This window comes from Anolis sagrei, chromosome Y (genome assembly GCF_037176765.1).
Source record: "Anolis sagrei isolate rAnoSag1 chromosome Y, rAnoSag1.mat, whole genome shotgun sequence".
Classification (NCBI taxonomy): Eukaryota; Metazoa; Chordata; class Lepidosauria; order Squamata; family Dactyloidae; genus Anolis; species Anolis sagrei.
In genome coordinates this window covers 3309022-3320980 of record NC_090035.1, presented here as the reverse complement: position 1 = coordinate 3320980, position 11959 = coordinate 3309022, and the positions used below count along the sequence as shown (strand labels likewise).

General features: G+C 51.4%; 1 protein-coding gene across 1 annotated transcript; it reads right to left on the bottom strand.

Annotated features, from left to right (window-relative positions):
- Positions 1 to 1131: 1131 nt before the first annotated feature.
- Positions 1132 to 11533, bottom strand: TNFRSF13B (TNF receptor superfamily member 13B). The gene is made up of 4 exons (XM_067462087.1): positions 11393 to 11533; positions 6686 to 6844; positions 5440 to 5664; positions 1132 to 1685 (listed from the first exon to the last, which is right to left on the bottom strand). The coding sequence occupies exons 1-4, from the start codon at positions 11514 to 11516 to the stop codon at positions 1435 to 1437; spliced, it is 759 nt and encodes a 252-aa protein (XP_067318188.1). The 5' UTR covers positions 11517 to 11533; the 3' UTR covers positions 1132 to 1434.
- Between the last annotated feature and the right edge of the window lie 426 nt (positions 11534 to 11959).

Below are 11959 nucleotides of genomic sequence, written 5' to 3'. Positions count from 1 at the left end.
AGACATGATGATAGCCATGTATCAATATGTGAGGGGAAGTCCTAGGGAGGAGGGAGCAAGCTGGTTTTCTGCTTCCCTAGGACAAGAGAAACTACAAGAGAGGAGATTCCACCTGAACATTAGGAAGAACTTCCTGACAGTGAGAGAGCTGTTCAGCAGTGGAACTCTCTGCCCCAGAGTGTGGTGGAGGCTCCTTCTTTGGAGGCTTTGAAACAGAGGCTGGATGGCCATCTGTCAGGGGTGCTTTGAATGCAATTTTCCTGCTTCTTGGCAGAATGGGGTTGGACTGGATGACTCACGAGGTCTCTTCCAACTCTTTGATTCTATGATTCTAATGTCGAAGGCTTTCGTGACCGGAATCCCTGGGTTGCTGTGAGTTTTCCGGACTGTACGACCCTGTTCTAGAAGCATTATCTCCTGACGTTTCGCCTGCATCTATGGCAGGTATCCTCAGAGGTTGTGAGGTCTGCTGGAAATCAGGCAAGTGAGGTTTATATACCTGTGGAATGATGTCCAGGGTGGGAGAAAGAACTCTTGTCTGTTGGAGGCAAGTGTGAATGTTGCAGTTGGACAACCTGATTAACAATGAATAGCCTTGCAGCTTCAAAGCCTGGCTGCTTTCTGCCTGTTGGGAGGTGGTTAAAAGGTAAAGGTAAAGGTTGTCCCCTGACATGAAGTCCAGTCATGTCCAACTCTGGGGTGTGGTGCTCATCTCCACTTCTAAGCCGAAGAGTTGGCGTTGTCCGTAGACACCTCCAAGGTCATGTGGCCGGCACGACTGCATGGAGCGCCGTTACCTTCCCGCAGAAGCGATACCTATTCATCTACTCACATTTGCATGTTTTCGAACTGCTAGGTTGGCAGAAGCAAGGGCTGACAGCGGAAGCTCACGCCGCTCCCCGGAATCGAACCTGCGACCTTTCGGTCAACAAGCTCAGTATCTCTGCGCTTTATCCCACTGTGCCACGGGGGAATCCTTGGGAGGTGGTTAGCTGGCCCTCATTGTTTATTGTCTGGATTTCCTCTGCTTTTTTGGCATTTCAGGCAGCAACCGGCCAAGCTTTAAAGCTGCAAGGCCATTCAATGCTAATCAAGGTGGCCAATTGCAACAGTCACACCTAGCTCCAACAGACAAGAGTTCTTTCTCCCACCCTGGACATCATTCCACAGATAAATAAACCCAATTTTCCTAGTTTCCAACTGACCTCACAACCTCTGAGGATGCCTGCCGTGATTCTGCAATAGGCCTGCAACTATGTGTAGTTAGAAACGGCCCAGGCCAGGAACTTTTTGGCCTGTTTTGGGATTGTGTAAACGTGCCGTTGGGTGTGGAGAGGAGTTGTATGTGGGAAGGAGCAGGAGAGATTGGAGCAGCTTTCTCGGGGTTGGTGGGGTGGGGATGCTTTCACGTAGCGTCCAGTTAGCTTCGGAAGTTCAGGCCACTTGCATCTTTTCTTGAGAGGGACAACATATGATTGGGAAGTGGCCATCTTCAGGGGTCGGAAGGGTTCCCGTCACCGCAGCATGCGCTTGCGCCGCAGGCTGGTACGCCTTCGTGTAGCACGCTTTGGTCTCTTGAATGGCCGGGCTCACTTCGGGAAAGCAGAAGCCGCAGGTCTCAATGGGGTCCGGGGTCTGGCTGCTGCTGGATCCACCGGTCAAGCTTCCTTCTTCCATTAGACTCTCTGAGAAAGAAACCCACAAGATCTCTCAAGATAATGGCATGAAATACATTTAGCACTCCGTATCCGCGGGGATTAGGAGCACAGCGCCCTTTTGAGAGTGGAAGACTGCAAAGCCCAGCCATAGTAGTTAAAGCTCAGAGAAAGAGAAGCCCAGTGTTTCTCAACCTTCCTAATGTGGTGACCATGGCATGAAATACATTTTGCACTCTGTATCCGCGGGGATTACGGGCACCGTGCCCTTTTGGGAATGGAAGACTGCAAAGCCCAGCCATAGTAGTTAAACCTTAGAGGAAGAGAAGCCCAGTGTTTCTCATCCTTCCTAATGTGGTGACCCCGGCATGAAATACATTTAGCACTCCGTATCCGCGGGGGTTAGGAGCATGGCGCCCTTTTGAGAGTGGAAGACTGCAAAGCCCAGCCATAGTAGTTAAACCTCAGAGCAAGAGAAGCCCAGTGTTTCTCAACCTTCCTAATGTGGTGACCCCGGCATGAAACACATTTAGCACTCCATATCGGCGGGGATTACGGGCAAAGTGCCCTTTTGAGAGTGGAAAACTGCAAAGCCCAGCCTTAGTAGTTAAACCTCTTTGAATACCTCTTGCCCAGGAAACCTTATGATAGAGCAGTGTTTCTCAACCTTCCTAATGTGGTGACCCTGGCATGAAGTGCATTTAGCACTCCGTATCCGTGGGGATTACGGGCAAAGTGCCCTTTTGAGAGTGGAAAACTGCAAAGCCCAGCCATAGTAGTTAAACCTCTTTGAATACCTCTTGCCCAGGAAACCTTATGATAGAGCAGTGTTTCTCAACCTTCCTAATGTGGTGACCCTGGCATGAAGTGCATTTAGCACTCCGTATCCGTGGGGATTACGGGCAAAGTGCCCTTTTGAGAGTGGAAAACTGCAAAGCCCAGCCATAGTAGTTAAACCTAAGAGAAAGAGAAGCCCAGTGTTTCTTAACCTTCCTAACGTGGTGACCCCGGCATGAAATGCATTTAGCATTCCGTATCCGCGGGGATTAGGGACACGGCACCCTTTTGAGAGCAGAAAACTGCAAAGCCCAGCCATAGTAGTTAAACCTCTTTGAATACCTCTTGCCCAGGAAACCTTATGATAGAGCAGTGTTTCTCAACCTTCCTAATATGCTGACCCCGGCATGAAATACATTTAGCACTCCGTATCTGTGGGGATTAGGGACACAGCGCCCTTTTGAGAATGGAAGACTGCAAAGCCCAGCCATAGTAGTTAAACCTCAGAGAAAGAGAAGCCCAGTGTTTCTCAACCTTCCTAATGTGGCGACCCCGGCATGAAACACATTTAGCACTCCGTATCCGCGGGGGTTAGGAGCACGGCGCCCTTTTGAGAATGGAAGACTGCAAAGCCCAGCCATAGTAGTTAAACCTCAGAGAAAGAGAAGCCCAGTGTTTCTCAACCTTCCTAATGTGGTGACCCTGGAATGAAACACATTTAGCACTCCATATCCGCAGGGATTACGGGCACAGCGCCCTTTTGAGAGTGGAAAACTGCAAATCCCAGCCATAGTGGCTAAACCTCAAAGAAAGATAAGACCTCTTTGAATACCTCTTGCCCAGGAAACCTTATGATAGAGCAGTGTTTCTCAACCTTCCCAATGTGGTGACCCTGGCATGAAATACATTTAGCACTCCGTATCCACGGGGATTCAGGGCACAACACCCTTCTGAGAGTGGAAAACTGCAAAGCCCAGGCATAGTAGTTAAACCTCTTTGAATACCTCTTGCCCAGGAAACCTTATGATAGAGCAGTGTTTCTCGACCTTCCTAATGTGGTGACCCCAGCATGAAATACATTTAGCACTCCGTATCCACGGGGATTAGGAGCGCAGCGCCCTTTTGAGAGTGGAAAACTGCAAAGCCCAGCCATAGTAGTTAAACCTCAGACAAAGAGAAGCCCAGTGTTTCTCAACCTTCCTAATGTGGTGACCCTGGAATGAAACACATTTAGCACTCCATATCCGCAGGGATTACGGGCACAGCGCCCTTTTGAGAGTGGAAAACTGCAAATCCCAGCCATAGTGGCTAAACCTCAAAGAAAGATAAGACCTCTTTGAATACCTCTTGCCCAGGAAACCTTATGATAGAGCAGTGTTTCTCAACCTTCCCAATGTGGTGACCCTGGCATGAAATACATTTAGCACTCCGTATCCGTGGGGATTCGGGGCACAACACCCTTCTGAGAGTGGAAAACTGCAAAGCCCAGCCATAGTAGTTAAACCTCTTTGAATACCTCTTGCACAGGAAACCTTATGATAGAGCAGTGTTTCTCAAGCTTCCTAATGTGCTGACCCCGGCATGATATACATTTAGCACTCCGTATCCACGGGGATTCGGGGCACAACACCCTTCTGAGAGTGGAAAACTGCAAAGCCCAGCCATAGTAGTTAAACCTCTTTGAATATCGCTTGCCCAGGAAACCTTATGATAGAGCAGTGTTTCTCGACCTTCCTAATGTGGTGACCCCGGCATGAAATACATTTAGCACTCCGTATCCGTGGGGATTCAGGGCACAGCGCCCTTTTGAGAGTGGAAAACTGAAAAGCCCAGCCATAGTAGTTAAACCCTGACATTTGGGAGTTGTAGTTCCTGGTATTTATAGTTCACCTACAATCAAAGGGCATTCCGAACCTCACTAATTATAGAATTGGGCCAAACTTGACACGAATATTCAATATGCCCAAATGTGAACACTGGTGGAGTTTGGGGAAAACAGACCCAGACATTTGGAAGTTGTAGTTGCTGGGATTTATAGTTAACCTACAATCAAAGAGCATTCTGAACTCCACCAATGATGGAATTGAAGCAAACTTGGCATACAGAACTCCCATAACCCACAGAAAGTACTGGAAGGGTTTGTTGGGCATTGACCTTTAGTTTGGGAGTTGTAGTTCGCCTGCATCCAGAGAGCACTGTGGAATCAAACAATGATAGATCTGGACCAAATTTGGCATGAATACTCAATATGCCCAAATGTGAACACTGGTGGAGTTTGGGGAAAACAGACCCTGACATTTGGGAGTTGTAGTTGCTGGGATTTATAGTTCACCTACAATCAAAGAGTATTCTGAACCTCACCAATTATAGAATTGGGCCAAACTTGGCACGAATATTCAATATGCCCAAAGGTGAACACTGGTGGAGTTTGGGGAAAACAGACCCTGACGTTTGGGAGTTGTAGTTGCTGGGATTTATAGTCCATGTAAAATCAAAAAGTATTCTGAACCTCGCCAATTATAGAACTGGACTAAACTTGGCACAAATATTCAATATGCCCAAAGGTGAACACTGTTGGAGTTTGGGGAAAACAGACCCTGACGTTTGGGAGTTGTAGTTGCTGGGATTTATAGTTCACCTACAATCAAAGAGCATTCTGAACTCCACCAATGATGGAATTGAACCAAACTTGGCACACAGAACTCCCATGACCAACAGAAAATATTGGAAGGGTTTGGTGGGCATTGACCTTGAGGTTGGAAGTTGTAGTTCCACCTAAAATCAAAGAGTATTCTGAACCTCACCAATTATAGAATTGGGCCAAACTTCCCTCACAGAAACCCCATGCTTTGAAGCGACTCGATGGTAAGAGCCTCCCTCCAGCCTTGCATGCTCTCCCTCGCCTGCACATGTGCACCACGCTGCCATGCGCTGAGCGAAAGACAGCGGAGAGGAATTAAACCCCATTTCTGGAACCTGTGCTAAAGCTTGAGTGCATATTATTTACCTTTTGGGTGTTCCCCCTTTTTGTGGCGAGCCTCAGGGCCGGCTTGACAAGTCGCCTCCTCTCCTCGCTTTCGGAAGTAAACCCACATCAAGAGCACAAAGAGCAGCGTGCAAAGGCAGAGCCCAAGGCCGATGTAGACGAACATCCCCGGGTCACATATGGGAAACAGCTGGCACTGGGGACCCTGCAGAGCGGACGGCTCTGGCATGGAGGTCGCAGGAGCATCTGAGGGTGGGACGGAAGAAAGAGAGCAGAGGGGCATTTATTTATTGCTCCGCAGTTGCACTTTACCAGCCTTGTGCTGACACGCAATAGCAATTGTCTTTTAAAACAGAATGTGCTCTTTGTGCCCAGCGGGACGCCGGAGGGCCTCGGCTGAGAGGCCCTATGGATTTTCCTAAACAAAGTCTTTAGAAACTTGGAAAGTTTAACAAAGTTCTTTGTTATTCCTTAAATCTTCAACAAAACACACAAATTCTTAACTTGCCCTCAAGTTAAGAAATTGTGAACTATTTCTTTCTTTTACAAGGAAAACCCTCCAACCCTTCCCTGGGCAATCTGTCTTTAGGCTGGCTGGCGTGGGGCCTTACTCCCAGTTCCAATTTGCTTTTTGGGTACCCAAGTAAACCTTACATCTTGTAACTGAGCTTCCAAACTGTAAGACTGAACCAAAAAACTTCCTTTTCCCGTAATGGACGAGCCGCCCCTGACCCTAAAGCAAAACCTATTGCGGAATTCTGTGGAGGTGGGTGTTTGATTCACCCACGACCGTCCAATGGGTTTCCATGGATGAGAAGGAGATCGAAGCCTGATCTCTGGAATCATCACCCATCTATCATCCAATTATGAACTCTGTGAAAGCCACTCACTGCATGGCTATCAGCCCCTTCTCAGTAGACTTAAATCAAGGGAAAGCTTCATGAGAACCACCACTCCTCTTAATGTTCCTCCAGCAAGAGTAAGAATATCCCTCTGGGCAGCTAAACCCGGAAATCCCAATGGGATGGTCCTCCATGAGGGTCTTCCTCAAGGGCCAAACCATGAATGGTCAAGGTGGAAGTCCATGAATAGACTCAGAAGCAGAGTGGGCAGATCCAAAGGCAACCTGGCAAAAGGGCACGACCTAGAAGAATTGTGCCTGGCCTAACTACCCTTCCCATGCTAGAGTTGCTTTGCGATATGCAAAAAGCTCTCTGTCCATGCTCAGAGGAACCCATGTATTTCCTATTGGAGAATCGAGACGCACCCTGCTTTGCAACTTGGTGAATGCCGAGCGAGTTCCGATCCCCTTGGCAGAATGGGTCGCACTCTTTGGGGTGCTGCCCGCAAACGCCGGAGCAATCGATGCAGCCTCGAAGGAGCTTGTCGTAGTAGAAGCCCGGACGCTTGCTGCAATCCATGGAGCCTGGAGTTAGAAAAGAAAGACAAGTGGGGTTGGACTCAAATCAAGAGAAGGAGGAAGGAAAGAGGAGTCAGCGTTCTCGTTCCCTAGAGGCTCAATTTAGGGCATTTGGACTCGACGGCAGCTCAGTGGTTACAGAGTCCACGTAGCCATGGGAACAGCAGCATCCTTGAGTTTCTCGAGTTTCATTCATCGTATCTTGGAGCATCCGATGGCCATCCGGCCTGGCTTGTTTGTGCCATTGCAAGCTACTACCTTCAGCCCTTTGGGTGTTTTGGACTCCAACTCCCACCATTCCTGGCCTCAGGCCCCTTCCTTTCCCCCCTCAGCCGCTTAAGCGGCTGAGGGGGGAAAGGAAGGGGCCTGAGGCCAGGAATGGTGGGAGTTGGAGTCCAAAACACCTGGAGGACCAAAGTTGGCCCATGCCTGCTTTCATCTCTTCTTTCTCATTCTTCCTTCCCTCCTTTTCCTTACTTCTCCCTCCCTACTCTTCTTTCTTTCTCTTCTTTTCCTTTCTCTTCCTTCTCCATTTCTTTCTCTTCCTCCTTTTTCTCTTTCTTTCTTTCCTTCCCCTCTTTCCTCCCTTCTCCAGCTCTCGAGACCTCGCAATGTCTCCATGGCTCTCCTCGTGTCTCTTTCCTTCCTTCTTCCCTTCCTCCCATACACAGGTCAACGTTCTTTCCCATTGATATCACAAGTGGCCACTTCACCTAGCAAGAGTGACTCCAGCAACATCACAGATGGCCACTTTGCCCAGTAGCCATTCCGGTGATATCACGGAGGCCACTTCACCCAGTAACAGCCACTCCAGTGGCATGACACAGGGCCACTTCACCCAGTAACAGCCACCCCAGTGACATGACACAGGGCCACTTCACCCAGTAACAGCCACCCCAGTGACATGACACAGGGCCACTTCACCCAGTAACAGCCACCCCAGTGACATGACACAGGGCCACTTCACCCAGTAACAGCCACCCCAGTGACATGACACAGGGCCACTTCACCCAGTAACAGCCACCCCAGTGACATGACACAGGGCCACTTCACCCAGTAACAGCCACCCCAGTGACATGACACAGGGCCACTTCACCCAGTAACAGCCACTCCAGTGACATGACACAGGGCCACTTCACCCAGTAACAGCCACCCCAGTGGCATGACACAGGGCCACTTCACCCAGTAACAGCCACTCCAGTGACATGACACAGGGCCACTTCACCCAGTAACAGCCACCCCAGTGACATGACACAGGGCCACTTCACCCAGTAACAGCCACCCCAGTGACATGACACAGGGCCACTTCACCCAGTAACAGCCACTCCAGTGACATGACACAGGGCCACTTCACCCAGTAACAGCCACTCCAGTGACATGACACAGGGCCACTTCACCCAGTAACAGCCACTCCAGTGGCATGACAGAGGGCCACTTCACCCAGTAACAGCCACTCCAGTGACATGACAGAGGGCCACTTCACCCAGTAACAGCCACTCCAGTGACATGACACAGGGCCACTTCACCCAGTAACAGCCACTCCAGTGACATGACACAGGGCCACTTCACCCAGTAACAGCCACCCCAGTGACATGACACAGGGCCACTTCACCCAGTAACAGCCACTCCAGTGACATGACACAGGGCCACTTCACCCAGTAACAGCCACTCCAGTGACATGACACAGGGCCACTTCACCCAGTAACAGCCACTCCAGTGACATGACACAGGGCCACTTCACCCAGTAACAGCCACTCCAGTGACATGACACAGGGCCACTTCACCCAGTAACAGCCACTCCAGTGACATGACACAGGGCCACTTCACCCAGTAACAGCCACCCCAGTGACATGACACAGGGCCACTTCACCCAGTAACAGCCACTCCAGTAACATGACACAGGGCCACTTCACCCAGTAACAGCCACCCCAGTGACATGACACAGGGCCACTTCACCCAGTAACAGCCACCCCAGTGACATGACACAGGGCCACTTCACCCAGTAACAGCCACCCCAGTGACATGACACAGGGCCACTTCACCCAGTAACAGCCACTCCAGTGACATGACACAGGGCCACTTCACCCAGTAACAGCCACCCCAGTGACATGACACAGGGCCACTTCACCCAGTAACAGCCACCCCAGTGACATGACACAGGGCCACTTCACCCAGTAACAGCCACCCCAGTGACATGACACAGGGCCACTTCACCCAGTAACAGCCACTCCAGTGACATGACACAGGGCCACTTCACCCAGTAACAGCCACCCCAGTGACATGACACAGGGCCACTTCACCCAGTAACAGCCACTCCAGTGACATGACACAGGGCCACTTCACCCAGTAACAGCCACTCCAGTGACATGACACAGGGCCACTTCACCCAGTAACAGCCACCCCAGTGACATGACACAGGGCCACTTCACCCAGTAACAGCCACTCCAGTGACATGACACAGGGCCACTTCACCCAGTAACAGCCACCCCAGTGACATGACACAGGGCCACTTCACCCAGTAACAGCCACTCCAGTGACATGACACAGGGCCACTTCACCCAGTAACAGCCACCCCAGTGACATGACACAGGGCCACTTCACCCAGTAACAGCCACTCCAGTGACATGACACAGGGCCACTTCACCCAGTAACAGCCACCCCAGTGACATGTCAGAGGGCCACAGTGACATCACAGAGGGCCACCTCACCCAGCAGCAGCCAACCCAGTCATATGACACGGGGTCACGTCACCTAGAGCAGCTACTCCAGTGGCATGACAGAGGGCCACTTCACCCAGTAACAGCCACTCCAGTGACATGACACAGGGCCACTTCACCCAGTAACAGCCACTCCAGTGACATGACACAGGGCCACTTCACCCAGTAACAGCCACCCCAGTGGCATGACAGAGGGCCACAGTGACATCACAGAGGGCCACTTCACCCAGCAGCAACCAACCCAGTCGTACGACAGGGGGCACGTCACCTAGAGCAGCTACTCCAGCAGCATGACAGAGGGCCACTTCACCCAGTAACAGCCACTCCAGTGACATGACAGAGGGCCACTTCACCCAGTGGCATGACAGATGGCCACCTCATCTAACAATAGCCACTCCAATGACATGACTGATGGCCAATTCACCTAATAGCAGTCACCCCAGTGGCAGGACAGAGGGCCATCTCACCTAGCAACAGCCACTTCCATGATGTTGCAGAGGACCACTCCACATAGCAACAGCCACTCCAGTGGCATCACAGAGGGTCACTTCACCTAGAAACAGTCACTCCAGTGACACCACAGAGGGCCACTCCACCGAGCCACAGCCACTCCAGTGACACCACAGGGGCCATCTCACCTAGCAACAGCCACTTCCGTGATGTTGCAGAGGACCACTCCACATAGCAACAGCCACTCCAGTGGCATCACAGAAGGCTACTTCACCTAGCAACAGCCACTCCAGTGACACCACAAAGGGCCACTCCACCTAGCAACAGCCACTCCAGTGACATCACAAAGGCTACTTCACCTACGCAACATCCACTCCAGTGACACCCCAGAGGGCTACTTCACCTAGAAACAGTCACTCCAGTGACACCACAGAGGGCTACTTCACCTAGAAACAGTCACTCCAGTGACACCACAAAGGGCCACTCCACCTAGCTACAGTCACTCCAGTGACACCACAAAGGGCCACTCCACCTAGCTACAGCCACTCAAGTGACACCACAGATGGCCACTCCACCTAAGCAACAGCCACTCCAGTGACACCCCAGAGGGCTACTTCACCTAGAAACAGTCACTCCAGTGACACCACAGAGGGCTACTTCACCTAGCTACAGTCACTCCAGTGACACCACAAAGGGCCACTCCACCTAGCTACAGTCACTCCAGTGACACCACAAAGGGCCACTCCACCGAGCCACAGCCACTCCAGTGACACCACAAAGGGCCACTCCACCTAGCTACAGCCACTCAAGTGACACCACAGATGGCCACTCCACCTAAGCAACAGCCACTCCAGTGACACCCCAGAGGGCTACTTCACCTAGAAACAGTCACTCCAGTGACACCACAGAAGGCCACTCCACCTAAGCAACAGCCACTCCAATGACACCCCAGAGGGCCACTTCCCCTAGCAATAGTCACTTAAGTGACATCATAGAGAGGGCCACTCCATCTAGGAACAACTACTCCTATGACATTGCAAAGGGCCACTCTACCTTGCAACAGCCACTTCAGTGGCATCAGAGAGGGCCACTCCACCTAGCAGCAGCCTTGGTGGTACAAACAGACAGACAGACAGCCAATCCTTGACTTGTATATATCTAGAGGAGCACCATCCTCTTCTCTGAGCAGAGCAGAGGAAACCCAGAGCCAAGTCCCTCCTGGGAGAACCTAGGTGAAGTGGCCCTCTGCAACATCACGCTCTATCCTGGGAGAACCTCAACGAAGCGACAATTCGCTCGACTTCCTTGGCTGCGGCACCGCTTTGGGTCTAGTTGGATGTCGGTCAGAAGCAACTGGCACCCTGGCAAACCTTTCCCGGACACTCACTGCAGAAGTCGGCGCATCCTTGGAACTTGCGCGTGTGGCAGGCGAGGCCGCAGGGCATGCACCGCTCCAGGAGAGCGTCCCAGAACTGCCCCTTCGGACATGGCGTGCGCCCTTGGAGACCCATCGGGGAGACCTGGGAAGGAAGGCCTGCAGAAAGAGAAAAGAAGAGCAGAGGAATACGCCGTTGGAATGAGACCACCCTTGCCATGGAAGAAGGAGAAGGAGAAGGAGAAGGAGAAGGAGAAGAAGGAGGAGGAGAAGGAGAAGGAGGAGAAGGAGGAGAAGGAGGAGGAGAAGGAGGAGGAGGAGGAGAAGAAGGAGGAGGAGAAGAAGGAGGAGGAGGAGGAGAAGGAGAAGGAGAAGAAGGAGGAGGAGAAGGAGAAGGAGAAGGAGAAGGAGGAGAAGGAGGAGGAGAAGGAGGAGGAGAAGGAGGAGGAGGAGGAGAAGAAGGAGGAGGAGGAGAAGGAGGAGGAGGAGAAGGAGAAGGAGGAGGAGAAGAAGGAGGAAAGAGGAGAAGAAGGAGGAGGAGGAGGAGAAGAAGAAGAAGAAGAAGATGATGATGATGAC